Source organism: Blennius ocellaris (assembly GCF_963422515.1).
Source record: "Blennius ocellaris genome assembly, chromosome: 5".
Lineage (NCBI taxonomy): Eukaryota > Metazoa > Chordata > Actinopteri > Blenniiformes > Blenniidae > Blennius > Blennius ocellaris.
In genome coordinates this window covers 31,174,657-31,191,818 of record NC_137654.1, presented here as the reverse complement: position 1 = coordinate 31,191,818, position 17,162 = coordinate 31,174,657, and the positions used below count along the sequence as shown (strand labels likewise).

Here is a 17,162-nt window from a genome sequence, read left to right as displayed (position 1 = left end):
CACTGAAAACAACTGAAAACACACACACACACACACACACACACACACACAGATTTAAACCACAAGAAGCCTCAAGCGCCGCCATCTTGGATAGGTCTCCTGCTGGATCTAAACTAATGGATCCCAGGCTAGAAGATCCACAAAAACATTGGTAGCTCACTCGCTAGTCCACGTAGCAACACAAATAACACCTCATTTTAAAGCTGAGGAAAAGCTCTATCACATGGAAAACTCAGGGAAAAATTGTTGGGAGGGGGGGAAAAGTTGGTGTGATGGAAACCCGAAACTTAAAGGACCATACTGTTCCATCCTCTACTTTTTGTGTGATGGAAACCCAAAACTTAAAGGACTATACCGTTCCATCCTCTACTGTTTCTGGGGTGGAAACGGGGCTTCAGAGAACCAGACCTGTCCCAAAGAGCAGAAGACTATTTCAGGACAATGTGGACGTGGTCTCCAGCAGCAGGTCTGAAGACCACGTCCCACGCGTCTTTGCTCTTCTATTCTTAAAATCTTATCCCGGTGTTCTAGATCCCCTTTGTGTTCCAGATCACTACCTGCTCACTCTAGACCTTTTCAGTTGAACCGATGCGCTTCAGGTTTATTTTACCAGTTAAAGAAGTAAAAAGTCTTTGAAATTTGGTTGAACGTTTTTTAATAAAATAAGTAATAGTTCTACATCCTTCTTTTTCCTGAATCAGGAAAACAATCTAAGGCAAAACACTCGTGTCTGAACCCACAAACCCCCTGACCCCCATCCCCCGATGCACAAACACCCAACCCCCTGACCCCCAACCCTCTGACCCCCCATCCCCCCTGACCCCCCATCCCCCCTGACCCCCAACCCCCTGACCCCCAACCCTCTGACCTTCAAACACCCAACCCCCTGACCCCCAACCCTCTGACCCCCCATCCCCCCTGACCCCCAACCCTCTGACCTTCAAACACCCAACCCCCTGATGCACAAACACCCAACCCTCTGACCCCATCCCTCTGACTCCTACCAAACTCCCTGACCCCCCATCCCCCCTGACCCCCAACCCCCTGACCCCCAAGCCTCTGACCCCCCCATCCCCCCTGACCCCCAACCCCCTGACCCCCAAGCCTCTGACCCCCCATCCCCCCTGACCCCCAACTTCTGGAGCCAAAACAAGACCCCCGTTGCTCAAAGTGAACACAGTACGAAGTGTCGTCATGGAAACCAGTGCTAGCATAGCTCACTCCCTTTCGTTTTCCAAACTGAAACAAAGTTCTTGGAACTTTTTGTCCTCGGAATTCTGGGACCGGGAGGACCAGTGAGTCAGGCCTGGACTCCTCCTTCAGAGCGCGGCGTCTGTTCTCCCGCAGAGCACGGCGCCAGTGTTCATCACTCGCTAGCATCAGGTCCGTCCCCAAACCGTGGAACTCGGGACACACGTGAAGGAAGGTCCGCTCACGTCCTGAGCGTCTCATGGAGGAGGCTTTGCACCGTCCTGATGCGGACGCGTTGCTTTAGGTCTTTAGAGTTCCCCCAGTCCTGCCTGGCCCTGATGTCTTGACCGCCGTGTCTCCTGCAGGGCAGGTCCTCTCCCGCAGGCGCCTTGGCTCCGGACCCTTTCTTACCAGGCGGCTCCGTCGGCCCGTCCCCCGCTACCCGGGTGCTGGACGTGGCTTCGGGACCGCAGCATTTACAGATGGTGCGTTTCCTGGTCCGGCCCAGGCGCCGAGCGTTCGGCCAGACGTCCCCGTCTTCCGGGGCAGAGCCTGGTCCCCGATCCTTGTCCTCCGGATGGGGAGCCGCTTCGTCCACCCTCTGCAGGACCACCTGGACCTCGGCCGTGACCCCGTGGATCTGCCGGAGCTGAGCGTCCGTCGTACGGGACCACTCCGCGGTGCTCATGTGTGGACACCTGGTGGAGACCTGGAGGCAGGGACACACCAAACACTGTCAGTGGGCACCGACGGAGACATCAGAGGCGGAACCAGGCGGATCGTCTGAAGATCATCAAGGGAACCTGACAGAAACATTCAAGAATGCTCAAGGACTTCAACCTACAACGCTCGTCCTTTACATTTGAGTTGCTGTGTATTGATATCAGAACTTTCTGAAAGTAGAAGAGGAGGCAGAATAATGGTTCTCAGCGCTGCCCCCTGGAGGTTCCTAGGTTCTCTACAGAACACTTGGTTCTCAGTGTTGCCACCTGGAGGCTCCTATGCTTTCTACAGAAGGTCCTCTACTGTGAAAGTTTTCTATTTAATGAAGCTGCAGTGAAGCGGCTTCACCCTGGAGCATTTTATAGTCCAGCTGATGGAGGTTTATACTGATGGAGGTTTATACTGATGGAGGTTCAGACTGATGGAGGTTCAGACTGATGGAGGTTCAGAGTGCTCCCCCTGCACTTTAACTGTTGAACAAGACGTTTGTGGTCTGAGCCTCCTGTCTCCATCTGAGAGCAACGAGCTGAACCTTGTCTGCTTAAGTGACTGGAGAGTCCCTACCTCCTACCCAAGACCGGGTCTGAATCCCTACCTCCTACCCAAGACCGGGTCTGAATCCCTACCTCCTACCCAAGACCGGGTCTGAATCCCTACCTCCTACCCAAGACCGTGTCTGAATCCCTACCTCCTACCCAAGACCGTGTCTGAATCCCTACCTCCTACCCAAGACCGTGTCTGAATCCCTACCTCCTACCCAAGACCGTGTCTGAATCCCTACCTCCTACCCAAGACCGGGTCTGAATCCCTACCTCCTACCCAAGACCGGGTCTGAATCCCTACCTCCTACCCAAGACCGGGTCTGAATCCCTACCTCCTACCCAAGACCGTGTCTGAATCCCTACCTCCTACCCAAGACCGTGTCTGAATCCCTACCTCCTACCCAAGACCGGGTCTGAATCCCTACCTCCTACCCAAGACCGTGTCTGAATCCCTACCTCCTACCCAAGACCGTGTCTGAATCCCTACCTCCTACCCAAGACCGTGTCTGAATCCCTACCTCCTACCCAAGACCGGGTCTGAATCCCTACCTCCTACCCAAGACCGTGTCTGAATCCCTACCTCCTACCCAAGACCAGGTCTGAATCCCTACCTCCTACCCAAGACCGGGTCTGAATCCCTACCTCCTACCCAAGACCGTGTCTGAATCCCTACCTCCTACCCAAGACCGGGTCTGAATCCCTACCTCCTACCCAAGACCGGGTCTGAATCCCTACCTCCTACCCAAGACCGGGTCTGAATCCCTACCTCCTACCCAAGACCGGGTCTGAATCCCTACCTCCTACCCAAGACCGGGTCTGAATCCCTACCTCCTACCCAAGACCGGGTCTGAATCCCTACCTCCTACCCAAGACCGTGTCTGAATCCCTACCTCCTACCCAAGACCGTGTCTAAATCCCTACCTCCTACCCAAGACCGGGTCTGAATCCCTACCTCCTACCCAAGACCGGGTCTGAATCCCTACCTCCTACCCAAGACCGGGTCTGAATCCCTACCTCCTACCCAAGACCGTGTCTGAATCCCTACCTCCTACCCAAGACCGGGTCTGAATCCCTACCTCCTACCCAAGACCGGGTCTGAATCCCTACCTCCTACCCAAGACCGGGTCTGAATCCCTACCTCCTACCCAAGACCGGGTCTGAATCCCTACCTCCTACCCAAGACCGGGTCTGAATCCCTACCTCCTACCCAAGACCGGGTCTGAATCCCTACCTCCTACCCAAGACCGGGTCTGAATCCCTACCTCCTACCCAAGACCGTGTCTAAATCCCTACCTCCTACCCAAGACCGGGTCTGAATCCCTACCACCTACCCAAGACCGGGTCTGAATCCCTACCTCCTACCCAAGACCGTGTCTGAATCCCTACCTCCTACCCAAGACCGGGTCTGAATCCCTACCTCCTACCCAAGACCGGGTCTGAATCCCTACCTCCTACCCAAGACCGTGTCTGAATCCCTACCTCCTACCCAAGACCGGGTCTGAATCCCTACATCCTACCCAAGACCGGGTCTGAATCCCTACCTCCTACCCAAGACCAGGTCTGAATCCCTACCTCCTACCCAAGACCGGGTCTGAATCCCTACCTCCTACCCAAGACCGGGTCCGAATCCCTACCTCCTACCCAAGACCGGGTCTGAATCCCTACCTCCTACCCAAGACCGTGTCTGAATCCCTACCTCCTACCCAAGACCGTGTCTAAATCCCTACCTCCTACCCAAGACCGGGTCTGAATCCCTACCTCCTACCCAAGACCGGGTCTGAATCCCTACCTCCTACCCAAGACCGGGTTTGAATCCCTACCTCCTACCCAAGACCGGGTCTAAATCCCTACCTCCTACCCAAGACCGGGTCTGAATCCCTACCTCCTACCCAAGACCGGGTCTGAATCCCTACCTCCTACCCAATCTGTCCGTCTATCGTCTCCATCGGTCCTCTAACCCCAACTGGAACAACAGAAAGTCTCCTCTGATTCTGGTTCTACGGTTTCTTCCTGTTAAAGGAGAGTTTTTCTTTCCAGTCCCTGAAGTTTGTTCAACTGCAATCGTCTGGTTTTCTCAGTAAAAATACCTTGAAATAAATGTGCTACACATTCAAACTGCAGTGAAATGAACAGTGATAACTGTAAAACAATCTGTTTGACAAACCGGAACGAAGTTGTTCGTGTTCTTACATTCACGCTGTCCTTTGTCTCCGTCCTGCTCTGATCTCCAGGACTCTCCGTCTCCGTCCTGCTCTGATCTCCAGGACTCTTTGTCTCCGTCCTGCTCTGATCTCCAGGACTCTCCGTCTCCGTCCTGCTCTGATCTCCAGGACTCTTTGTCTCCGTCCTGCTCTGATCTCCAGAACTCTCCGTCTCCGTCCTGCTCTGATCTCCAGGACTCTTTGTCTCCGTCCTGCTCTGATCTCCAGGACTCTTTGTCTCCATCCTGCTTTGATCTCCAGGACTCTCCGTCTCCGTCCTGCTCTGATCTCCAGAACTCTTTGTCTCCGTCCTGCTCTGATCACCAGGACTGTCCGTCTCCATCCTGCTCTGATCTCCAGGACTCTTTGTCTCTGTCCTGCTCTGATCTCCAGAACTCTCCGTCTCCATCCTTCTCTGATCTCCAGGACTCTTTGTCTCCGTCCTGCTCTGATCTCCAGAACTCTCCGTCTCCGTCCTTCTCTGATCTCCTGGACTCTTTGTCTCCGTCCTGCTCTCCGCCTCCTTCCTGCTCTGATCCCCAGGACTCTTTGTCTCTGTCCTGCTCTGATCACCAGGACTCTCCGTCTCTGCATCCACCTCCAGAACGTCGGGCAGGTTGCTCGTGGCCACATGGAGACCAGCTGGCCAGGTGGGTTCAGGTTCTCCGGAGCGTCTCCAGTCCGCCCGCTCCCTCACCGTCCCCGGCACCACCAGTGGGACGTTGTGGGACGTTGAGCCGGACTGGGATTTGGGGGGACTATACGAGACAAAGATGACGTTGTCTTCATCGGGCGGAGCCACCGGTCCTTGAGGAGGTTCCTCCTCGTCACACAGATCGATGACCTCGTCCACCTCACCGAGGGTTCTCCGCTCGGCTCGGCTCTTGGCCGCGGTTCCGTCCACACGAGCGGGGGCGGAACAAGAGGCCACGGTCTGTTGGAATTCAGAGCCATTCGTTGGACTCGTGGCTTGAAATGACGGGTCGTTCTTTTTGGCCACGTAGAACACTTTCCCGTTGCACATGAGCAAAGTGTCCTTCCGTCCCTGACTGGGCGGAGACTCGTCGACTCGTTCTGTCCCGGACAGAACACGAAGGATCTCGGAGGCGGCCGACGGAGAAGCGCCAGCAGCAACGTGTTCTTCTTCGATCACCCACCTCCTCGGGAGGGCGGGTGCTTCTGCGCCGTGGTCCTTGCTGGATTGGAGGCACGCTTCTTTGTAGACAGCGCCGCCCTGGTGGTCCGTTTGAAAGAAGTTGGACGAATGAGACGGTTTCCCATTCGCAACTGCCGTGTCGCCCACCTCTTCCACCACCCACCTCGTGGGACTGTTGGGTCTGTGTGAAACCTTTGGGATCAGCTTCAACTGTGGTTTTGCGGCAGAAGTCTGTCTACATGTCGCGGGAAGCTGTCTGAGTGAGCCAGCGCTGGGTTCTCCTGGTGGACTCACGCCGGGACCCACAGTGGTCACAGGAGACACAAAGACCACATTGAGGGCACCTGGAGTCGGGGAGGAGGTCCCCTGTGACGTAACGATCTGGGTCTTGATACCCTGGGGCAGTTGAGATGCTGGAACGGTCCACACCTGAGCATTGGGCGGAAGAATCTGAAGGTACTGTCCTTTGGGGACAGCGGGAGAGTTGGCGGTGACCGGACCGGCGCCTGGAACCGACTCGCCACCAGTTGTGCCAAACGCCGTCTTCAGAGGGACTTTGGACGAAACACTGACGGCCTGCGGCTGCTGCTGGATGAGCAACCGACTGAGGCCAGGATCCACAGGGGTGGACGGGACCTTCCCAGAGGACACCGTCCTACCGCATGGCTGCGCGGCAGCGGGACCCGCGGGGGGCTTCGGAGCCAAGCGGTGTGGTTCCAGGGCTGCCGGCTGGGAGGGTCGGGCCGCTTTTGGTTTGCTGGTCTGAGTTTGAACATACTGTCCGTTGACCATCTGGACAGGAATGAGCTTCATGATCCTCTTTCCGTCGGCTCCAATTGCAGGCATCGCCTGGTAGAAGACCCCCGTCCCCCTGCAACACACAACAGCAGAGACACATCAGGTTTAGGACGCGTTGGACGTCTGATAGTAGGGCTGGGCGACATGACCTCTAACCGATATCACGATATGTTGAGCAGTTCACCTCGATAACGATAAATGGACGATAACGACTCCACCGCACAAAGTGTTTGGCCACTAGATGTAGTAGTTATGTTGGTAGTACGACTCCCTGGACCTATTTACTGCCAGGATGAATACGGAGGACGAACCGGCCTTCACTCGGCTCGCGTTCATTCTAATCCCGGACTTGGCCGTGAGACCAGTGAGGAAAGTGATTTACGTGTTTTTCATCAGTGCTCAATAAAGACATTCAACGCCTGTTGCTAATCAACCAACACAACCGCTACGATCAGACTCACTCATCGGGACGTCAGACTCACTCATCGTGACGTCAGACTCTCTCATCGGGACGTCAGACTCTCTCATCGTGACGTCAGACTCACTCATCATGACGTCAGACTCTCATCATGACATCAGACTCACTCATCAGGACGTCAGACTCACTCATCATGACGTCAGACTCTCATCGTGACGTCAGACTCTCTCATCGTGACGTCAGACTCACTCATCGTGACGTCAGACTCTCTCATCGGGACGTCAGACTCACTCATCGTGACGTCAGACTCTCTCATCGTGACGTCAGACTCACTCATCGTGACGTCAGACTCTCATGACGTCAGACTCACTCATCAGGACGTCAGACTCACTCATCGTGACGTCAGACTCTCTCATCGTGACGTCAGACTCACTCATCGTGAGTCAGACTCACTCATCGGGACGTCAGACTCACTCATCGGGACGTCAGACTCTCTCATCGTGATGTCAGACTCTCATCATGACGTCAGACTCACTCATCGTGACGTCAGACTCTCTCATCGTGACGTCAGACTCTCTCATCGGGACGTCAGACTCTCTCATCGTGACGTCAGACTCACTCATCATGACGTCAGACTCTCATCATGACGTCAGACTCACTCATCAGGACGTCAGACTCACTCATCGTGACGTCAGACTCTCTCATCGTGACGTCAGACTCACTCATCGTGACGTCAGACTCTCTCATCGGGACGTCAGACTCTCTCATCGGGACGTCAGACTCACTCATCGTGACGTCAGACTCTCATCGTGACGTCAGACTCACTCATCAGGACGTCAGACTCTCTCATCGTGACGTCAGACTCACTCATCGTGACGTCAGACTCTCTCATCGCGACGTCAGACTCACTCATCGCGACGTCAGACTCTCTCATCGCGACGTCAGACTCTCTCATCGTGAGTCAGACTCACTCATCGGGACGTCAGACTCACTCATCGTGACGTCAGACTCACTCATCGTGACGTCAGACTCACTCATCGTGACGTCAGACTCTCATCGTGACGTCAGACTCTCTCATCGGGACGTCAGACTCACTCATCATGACGTCAGACTCTCTCATCGTGAGTCAGACTCACTCATCGGGACGTCAGATTCACTCATCGGGACGTCAGATTCACTCATCATGACGTCAGACTCACCAATCAGGACGTCAGACTCTCATCGTGACGTCAGACTCACTCATCGGGACGTCAGATTCACTCATCGGGACGTCAGATTCACTCATCATGACGTCAGACTCACCAATCAGGACGTCAGACTCTCATCGTGACGTCAGACTCTCTCATCAGGACGTCAGATTCACTCATCGTGACGTCAGACTCACTCCTCCCAGTGCAGGAGGGTCAGGAGTATTATCAGTAGTATTCTAGTATTGTAGTACTGGCCTTGCTTATTTTCTACATTCAGACAGACTGTGATGCCAGTAACTCTCTCTCACACACACACACACACACACACACACACACACACACACACACACACACACACACACACACACACACACACACACACACACACACACACACACACACACACACACACACACACACACACACACACACACACACACACACACACACACACACACACACCCGTACCCGAGAGCTGCCTCCATGTCTCCTGCTGAAGGTGTGTGATCGATCGATGCGATCGGCGGTATGATCGATCAGCGTGGTCGATCGGTGATTCGTCGGCCGCCCGGTGCCTCGCGCGGCGGAGCTCCGCCCCCTCGGACGCTCTCCTCGGACCTTCAGTCTCTCGCGGCTCTTCTGCGGATCGTTTGCAGATAATCCTGAGTTTCCATGTTTGTTTTGATCGTTTTCTCTTCACACCGTCGCTCCGGCTCGTTTCACTCCTCCTTCCCTTCTCGGCTACCGTTGCTTCCGCTTGTTGGTGACGTCACATCATAGAGCTATAGAAATAGATACTCTAGGGTTTGTTCTTTGAATCTGAGGGTTAGGATTAGTTCATGAAAAACCAAACTGTTGCTTAAAGATTTTATTGAGTGTAAAAAAACGAGACTGTTGGAGGACGACGGGTAAAATCCCTGAATGGACTCTGGTTCTGGTCCTGGTTCTGGTTCTGGTCCTGGTTCTGGTCCTGGAGCACTTCCTGTTTTTGGATGTGAGAGAAAACGTAAACAAAATGCTGTTGAGTGAAATGAGGATGAGAAGACAAGTTGTTCACAGTGCCAATGAGCACCAGGTGCCGATGAGCATGGCACCAGGTGCCAGACGCTGTCCGGGCGCCTCACTGGTTTTATTCAGGCTCTGCTATGCACAGACATGGTCTCCAGGTTGTAGGTTTCAGGTCCAGGTCCAGGTTCCAGGTTCTAAGTTCCAGGTTCAGTCTTTGTGAGCCAGCAGATCATCCAGAATCTGCTCACACATGTAGAGACAGCGAGGAACGTGGAAGAACCCTGAGGACCACACAGAGCACCGTCACATGACTGATCAGAATCTGTGGCACCGCCAGCCGGAATCCTGTACGTTCTGTGTGTTCTATATGTTCTGTACGTTCTATACGTTCTGTGTGTTCTATACATTCTATACGTTCTGTGTGTTCTATATATTCTGTACGTTCTATATGTTCTGTACGTTCTGTGTGTTCTATACGTTCTGTATGTTCTGTGTGTTCTATATGTTCTATACGTTCTATATGTTCTGTATGTTCTGTGTGTTCTATATGTTCTGTACGTTCTGTGTGTTCTTTACGTTCTATATGTTCTGTACGTTCTGTGTGTTCTATACATTCTGTATGTTCTGTGTGTTCTATATGTTCTATACGTTCTATATGTTCTGTATGTTCTGTGTGTTCTATATGTTCTGTACGTTCTGTGTGTTCTTTACGTTCTATATGTTCTGTACGTTCTGTGTGTTCTATATGTTCTATACGTTCTGTATGTTCTGTGTGTTCTATACATTCTGTATGTTCTATGTGTTCTGTAAGTTCTGTACATTCTGTATGTTCTATGTGTTCTGTAAGTTCTGTATGTTTTGTACGTTCTGTATGTTCTGTACGTTCTATGTGTTCTGTACGTTCTGTACGTTCTGTGAAAATGACTGCTGACCAGAGTCATGGAAACTTCAGGTCACATGTCTGAGGTCAGGCTGCACTGAGCCTGGAGGGTCAGCAGGGGGCGCTGTGGGCAGTGGTGTCAGTGACAGGTCAGTGTCACACCACTGTCATGGTCCACAGTGCAGCTGCAGGTCAAGGTCAGAGGTCAGAGGTCAGAGGTCACCTGCTGCTCCCACAACATGGGCTCACCTTTAAAAGGACCGCCGATAAAATCCAGAGCGACTTTCCCTTCTTGAGTCAGATACCCGAACCACTCACCACTCCTGGAGTCAGGGAACTACACACACACACACACACACACACACACACACACACACACACACACACACACACACACACGCACACACACAGCAGTGTAACAGAGTGTAACAGTGTGTAGCAGTGTGTAACAGTGTGTAACAGTGTGTAACAGTATAGCAGGGTGTAGCACAGTGTGTAACAGTGTGTAACAGGGTGTAGCAGTGTGTAACAGTGTGTAACAGAGTATAGCAGGGTGTAGCACAGTGTGTAACAGTGTGTAGCACAGTGTAACAGTGTGTAACAGTGTGTAGCAGGGTGTAGCAGGGTGTAACAGTGTGTAATAGTGTGTAATAGTGTGTAATAGTGTGTAATAGTGTGTAACAGAATGTAGCAGGGTGCAGCAGGGTGTAACAGTGTGTAACAGTGTGTAACAGGGTGTAGCAGTGTGTAACAGTGTGTAACAGAGTATAGCAGGGTGTAGCACAGTGTGTAACAGTGTGTAGCACAGTGTAACAGTGTGTAACAGTGTGTAGCAGGGTGTAACAGTGTGTAATAGTGTGTAATAGTGTGTAATAGTGTGTAATAGTGTGTAACAGAATGTAGCAGGGTGTAACAGTGTGTAACAGAGTGTAACAGTGTGTAACAGTGTGTAGCAGAGTGTAGCAGAGTGTAGCAGGGTGTAGCAGAGTGTAGCAGGGTGTAGCAGGGTGTAGCAGGGTGTAGCAGAGTGTAGCAGGGTGTAGCAGGGTGTAGCAGGGTGTAGCAGAGTGTAGCAGGGTGTAGCAGGGTGTAACAGAGTATAGCAGGGTGTAGCACAGTGTGAACTCACATGTTTGAAGGTGTAGTCATAAAGCTGGTAAAACGTCTCCAGAAGCTGCGGGTCTCTGGTTTGACTAAAGGCCACGAGGAAGGAAACCAGAGCCTCACAGTGAGGCCACCACAGCTTCATGCTCCACTCCAGCTACACACACACACACACACACACACACACACACACACACACACACACACACACACACACACTTGTTTGTTCGTTTCACTTCATAATTGCGGTTGTTTTCCTCTCCTTGTGCAGTTCTGTGTGTGTGTGTGTGTGTGTGTGTGTGTGTGTGTGTGTGTGTGAGAGACACCTGTGTGGGACAGTGTCCGTCCACGTCCAGGAAGTAGAACAGTCCCCCGTGCTCCTTGTCCCAGCCCGTCTCAAACTGCAGCTTCACAAACTTGTCCACTGCAGTTTTCTGGATCTGTGGATCTCCGAGCTGCTCGGCGTACTGCAGCAGGAACCAGCCGGCCTCCAGGGCGTGTCCTGGGGACAGAGTGTCCCGGGGTGTCCCAGGGTGTCTCAGAGTGTCATAAAGTGTCTCAAAGCGTCCCAGGGGGTCTCAGAGTGTCATAAAGTGTCCCAGAGTGTCCCAGGGTGTCATAAAGTGTCTCAAAGTGTCTCAGGGTGTCTCAGAGTGTCATCAAGTGTCTCAAAGTGTCCCAGGGTGTCTCAGAGTGTCATAAAGTGTCCCAGAGTGTCCCAGGGTGTCTCAGAGTGTCATAAAGTGTCTCAAAGTGTCCCAGAGTGTCTCAAGGTGTCTCAGAGTGTCATAAAGTGTCATAAAGTGTCCCAGAGTGTCTCAGAGTGTCATAAAGTGTCTCAAAATGCCCCAGAGTGTCATAAAGTGTCTCAAAGTGTCCCAGGGTGTCTCAGAGTGTCATAAAGTGTCTCAAAATGTCTCAAAGTGTCCCAGGGTGTCTCAGAGTGTCATAAAGTGTCTCAAAGTGTCCCAGAGTGTCTCAAGGTGTCTCAGAGTGTCATAAAGTGTCCCAGAGTGTCTCAGAGTGTCATAAAGTGTCTCAAAATGTCCCAGAGTGTCATAAAGTGTCTCAAAGTGTCCCAGGGTGTCTCAGAGTGTCATAAAGTGTCCCGGAGTGTCCCAGGGTGTCTCAGAGTGTCATAAAGTGTCCCAGAGTGTCCCAGGGTGTCTCAGAGGGTCATAAAGTGTCTCAAAGTGTCCCAGGGTGTCTCAGAGTGTCATAAAGTGTCTCAAAGTGTCCCAGGGTGTCTCAGAGTGTCATAAAGTGTCTCAAAGTGTCCCAGGGTGTCTCAGAGTGTCATAAAGTGTCCCAGAGTGTCCCAGGGTGTCTCAGAGTGTCATAAAGTGTTCCAGAGTGTCCCAGAGTGTCTCAGAGTGTCATAAAGTGTCTCAAAGTGTCCCAGGGTGTCTCAGAGTGTCATAAAGTGTCTCAAAGTGTCACAGAGTGTCTCAAGGTGTCTCAGAGTGTCATAAAGTGTCCCAGAGTGTCATAAAGTGTCTCAAAGTGTCCCAGAGTGTCATAAAGTGTCCCAGAGTGTCAAAAAGTGTCTCAAAGTGTCCCAGAGTGTCATAAAGTGTCCCAGAGTGTCTCAGAGTGTCATAAAGTGTCCCAGAGTGTCCCAGGGTGTCATAAAGTGTCTCAAAGTGTCTCAGGGTGTCTCAGAGTGTCATCAAGTGTCTCAAAGTGTCCCAGGGTGTCTCAGAGTGTCATAAAGTGTCCCAGAGTGTCCCAGGGTGTCTCAGAGTGTCATAAAGTGTCTCAAAGTGTCCCAGAGTGTCTCAAGGTGTCTCAGAGTGTCATAAAGTGTCATAAAGTGTCCCAGAGTGTCTCAGAGTGTCATAAAGTGTCTCAAAATGCCCCAGAGTGTCATAAAGTGTCTCAAAGTGTCCCAGGGTGTCTCAGAGTGTCATAAAGTGTCTCAAAGTGTCCCAGAGTGTCTCAAGGTGTCTCAGAGTGTCATAAAGTGTCCCAGAGTGTCTCAGAGTGTCATAAAGTGTCTCAAAATGTCCCAGAGTGTCATAAAGTGTCTCAAAGTGTCCCAGGGTGTCTCAGAGTGTCATAAAGTGTCCCAGAGTGTCCCAGGGTGTCTCAGAGGGTCATAAAGTGTCCCAGAGTGTCCCAGGGTGTCTCAGAGGGTCATAAAGTGTCTCAAAGTGTCCCAGGGTGTCTCAGAGTGTCATAAAGTGTCTCAAAGTGTCCCAGGGTGTCTCAGAGTGTCATAAAGTGTCTCAAAGTGTCCCAGGGTGTCTCAGAGTGTCATAAAGTGTCCCAGAGTGTCCCAGGGTGTCTCAGAGTGTCATAAAGTGTTCCAGAGTGTCCCAGAGTGTCTCAGAGTGTCATAAAGTGTCTCAAAGTGTCCCAGGGTGTCTCAGAGTGTCATAAAGTGTCTCAAAGTGTCACAGAGTGTCTCAAGGTGTCTCAGAGTGTCATAAAGTGTCCCAGAGTGTCATAAAGTGTCTCAAAGTGTCCCAGAGTGTCATAAAGTGTCCCAGAGTGTCAAAAAGTGTCTCAAAGTGTCCCAGAGTGTCATAAAGTGTCCCAGAGTGTCCCAGAGTGTCTCAGAGTGTCATAAAGTGTCTCAAAGTGTCCCAGAGTGTCATAAAGTGTCCCAGAGTGTCCCAGAGTGTCTCAGAGTGTCATAAAGTGTCTCAAAGTGTCCCAGGGTGTCTCAGAGTGTCATAAAGTGTCTCAAAGTGTCCCAGGGTGTCTCAGACTGTCATAAAGTGTCTCAAAGTGTCCCAGAGTGTCTCAGAGTGTCATAAAGTGTCTCAAAGTGTCCCGGGGTGTCTCAGAGTGTCATAAAGTGTCTCAAAGTGTCCCGGGGTGTCTCAGGGTGAGGACATGTCCAGCACAGGGGGGAAGCGGCGGCTCAGATCGTCTCACCTGGATTCTGCAGTCGTCCTGCACAGCCAGGAAGCTCCTCTCCGTCCAGCGAGACGTTCTCCAGGACCGCCGTGCCTCCTCTCTGCAACACAATAAACACACACACACAATAAACGCACAATAAACACACACACACAACGAACACACACACACACACACTAAAGTGGACGTTGGACGGCGGCCCCCACCTGGACGTGCTGCAGGACCTGCTGGACACACCAGCTAGCTAGCTGGCGGTAGTGGAGGCGGCGCTCGGGCCCCCGGCCGTCGGTCAGCTGCTGCACCAGGCAGAGCAGCATCATGGGGACGGCCATGCTGCTGCTGGGGGGGTCGCCAGGGAGCTCCGGACGGCCCACACCCGACGGGTCCACCCGCACCCAGTGGACCAGCTGCTCCATCATCTGCTCCGCCTCCAGCTGCAGCACAGCACAGTTACCAGAGCAGACCCCCCTTTACCAGAGCAGCCCCCCCTTACCAGAGCAGCCCCTCTTTACCAGAGCAGCCCCTCTTTACCAGAGCACCCCCCTTTACCAGAGCAGACCCCCTTACCAGAGCACCCCCCTTTACCAGAGCACCCCCCCTTTACCAGAGCAGCCCCCCTTTACCAGAGCAGACCCCCTTACCAGAGCACCCCCCTTTACCAGAGCACCCCCCCTTTACCAGAGCAGCCCCCCTTTACCAGAGCAGACCCCTTTACCAGAGCACCCCCCTTTACCAGAGCAGACCCCTTTACCAGAGCACCCCCCTTTACCAGAGCAGCCCCCCCTTTACCAGAGCAGACCCCCCTTTACCAGAGCAGCCCCCTTTACCAGAGCACCCCCCTTTACCAGAGCAGACCCCTTTACCAGAGCACCCCCCTTTACCAGAGCAGCCCCCCTTTACCAGAGCAGACCCCCCTTTACCAGAGCACCCCCCTTTACCAGAGCAGCCCCCTTTACCAGAGCACCCCCCTTTACCAGAGCAGACCCCTTTACCAGAGCACCCCCCTTTACCAGAGCAGCCCCCCTTTACCAGAGCAGACCCCCCTTTACCAGAGCACCCCCCTTTACCAGAGCAGCCCCCCTTTACCAGAGCAGACCCCCCTTTACCAGAGCACCCCCCTTTACCAGAGCAGACCCCCCTTTACCAGAGCAGCCCCCTTTACCAGAGCAGACCCCTTTACCAGAGCACCCCCCTTTACCAGAGCAGACCCCCCTTTACCAGAGCACCCCCCTTTACCAGAGCAGCCCCCCTTTACCAGAGCACCCCCCTTTACCAGAGCAGCCCCCCTTTACCAGAGCAGCCCCCTTTACCAGAGCAGCCCTCCCTTTACTAGAACAGCCCCCCCCCCCTTTACCAGAGCAGCCCCCTTTACCAGAGCAGCTCCCCTTTACCAGAGCACCCCCCTTTACCAGAGCAGCTCCCCTTTACCAGAGCAGGCCCCCCTTTACCAGAGCAGCCCCCCCCTACCCCTACCAGCTCCACCAGAGCAGCCCTGTCTTTCGTCTCGGTACCTGCAGCTCCTGGTCCTCAGTGACTCGACTCAGCTCGTCCATGGCCATGACGTAGAAACACTCGCTGAAGACCGTCCTCTGAACCTTCACGGCTTCACCGGTTCTCGTTAAGCAGAAAGAACATTTCCACTGGGCGCCACCGCCGCCGCCACCGCCGCCGCCGCCACCGCCGCCGTTCACACGAGCAAACTTCCTCAGAAATTGTCCTCCTGAAACATGAAAAGAAGATCTTCTTCATCGTCACTCCTCAGTCTGAGCAACGGACCGACAGCCTTCAGTTCTCTGGCGTTCTGGTCTCCTGCTGGACTCTGAGGGGTCTAACCCGAAACATTCACAGGACGAAGACCTGCTGGTCCTACAGCTGCTGGGACACTCTCAGACCGGCCAGACCCAGTTCTGGTCAAGTCAGGACCCAAGTCAGGATCCAATGGACTCAAGTCAGGATCCAAGTCAGGACCCAAGTCAGGATCCAAGTCAGGATCCAATGGACCCAAGTCAGGATCCAAGTCAGGACCCAAGTCAGGACTCAAGTCAGGATCCAAGTCAGGACCCAAGTCAGGACTCAAGTCAGGACCCAAGTCAGGACTCAAGTCAGGACCCAAGTCAGGATCCAAGTCAGGACCCAAGTCAGGATCCAAGACAGGACTCAAGTCAGGACCCAAGTCAGGATCCAAGTCAGGACCCAAGTCAGGATCCAAGACAGGACCCAAGTCAGGACCCAAGTCAGGACTCAAGTCAGGACCCAAGTCAGGACCCAAGTCAGGATCCAAGACAGGACCCAAGTCAGGATCCAAGACAGGACCCAAGTCAGGACCCAAGTCAGGACTCAAGTCAGGACCCAAGTCAGGACCCAAGTCAGGACTCAAGTCAGGACCCAAGTCAGGACTCAAGTCAGGACCCAAGTCAGGATCCAAGACAGGACCCAAGTCAGGACTCAAGTCAGGACCCAAGTCAGGACTCAAGTCAGGACCCAAGTCAGGACCCAAGTCAGGATCCAAGACAGGACCCAAGTCAGGATCCAAGACAGGACCCAAGTCAGGACCCAAGTCAGGATCCAAGTGGCTAAAAGAGTATTGTATCAGTGTTACCATGGAGGGTCAGTGCTTCTTAAAGTCTGTAAATGAGTCACTTGGAAAACTTGGACTACTGACCACCCTGTGTGTGTGTGTGTGTGTGTGTGTGTGTGTGTGTGTGTGTGTGTGTGTGTGTGTGTGTGTGTGTGTGTGTGTGTGTGTGTGTGTGTGTGTGTGTGCGTTCAGGCTGTCCACTGACCAGCCTGAGCAGCTCGGAGGATCTCCGGCCGGCGGAAGCGTTCCATGGTCCGGTAGAGGCGGCAGTACATCCACACCTGGAAACAGCAGCAGGTGAGGTGGAGGAGGGTTCGGTGGACGTACGGCCGGGCGCGGCCTCACCTGTCGGCCCTGCAGCCACACGTACTTCAGCTGGTCGTACACCTGGCCGTCGCGGCCCAGGCAGCTGAAGAACCCTCTGGAACAAGCAGAGACACGTTCTTCACCGGAACATTGTGACAGGACGGAGCAAGTTCACACCTGAGTGCTACGTCACCTGAGTGCT

General features: G+C 53.3%; 2 protein-coding genes across 4 annotated transcripts in view; both read right to left on the bottom strand.

Annotated features, from left to right (window-relative positions):
* Positions 1 to 1,200: 1,200 nt before the first annotated feature.
* Positions 1,201 to 8,936, bottom strand: LOC308130604 (uncharacterized protein). The gene is made up of 3 exons (XM_080497008.1): positions 8,688 to 8,936; positions 4,647 to 6,684; positions 1,201 to 1,900 (listed from the first exon to the last, which is right to left on the bottom strand). Exons 1-3 carry the CDS (start codon positions 8,702 to 8,704, stop codon positions 1,433 to 1,435), a joined length of 2,523 nt encoding a protein of 840 aa, XP_080353134.1. The 5' UTR covers positions 8,705 to 8,936; the 3' UTR covers positions 1,201 to 1,432.
* A 136-nt stretch (positions 8,937 to 9,072) lies between these two features.
* Positions 9,073 to 17,162, bottom strand: part of renbp (renin binding protein) — a 9,193-nt gene continuing 1,103 nt past the window's right edge. Inside the window, exons 3-12 of one of the 3 annotated variants that reach the window (XM_080497106.1) lie at positions 17,000 to 17,075; positions 16,860 to 16,935; positions 15,588 to 15,796; positions 14,283 to 14,510; positions 14,095 to 14,176; positions 11,538 to 11,713; positions 11,237 to 11,368; positions 10,357 to 10,444; positions 9,326 to 9,508; positions 9,073 to 9,189 (exon numbers count right to left, since the gene is read on the bottom strand). In XM_080497106.1, coding sequence (XP_080353232.1) covers positions 9,435 to 9,508; positions 10,357 to 10,444; positions 11,237 to 11,368; positions 11,538 to 11,713; positions 14,095 to 14,176; positions 14,283 to 14,510; positions 15,588 to 15,796; positions 16,860 to 16,935; positions 17,000 to 17,075 — 1,141 coding nt within the window. In that variant the 3' untranslated portion in view covers positions 9,073 to 9,189; positions 9,326 to 9,434. Of the gene's footprint in view, positions 9,202 to 9,325; positions 9,509 to 10,356; positions 10,445 to 11,236; positions 11,369 to 11,537; positions 11,714 to 14,094; positions 14,177 to 14,282; positions 14,511 to 15,587; positions 15,797 to 16,859; positions 16,936 to 16,999; positions 17,076 to 17,162 lie in introns of all 3 variants that reach the window. The other 2 variants (XM_080497107.1, XM_080497105.1) reach the window with 2 other exon arrangements.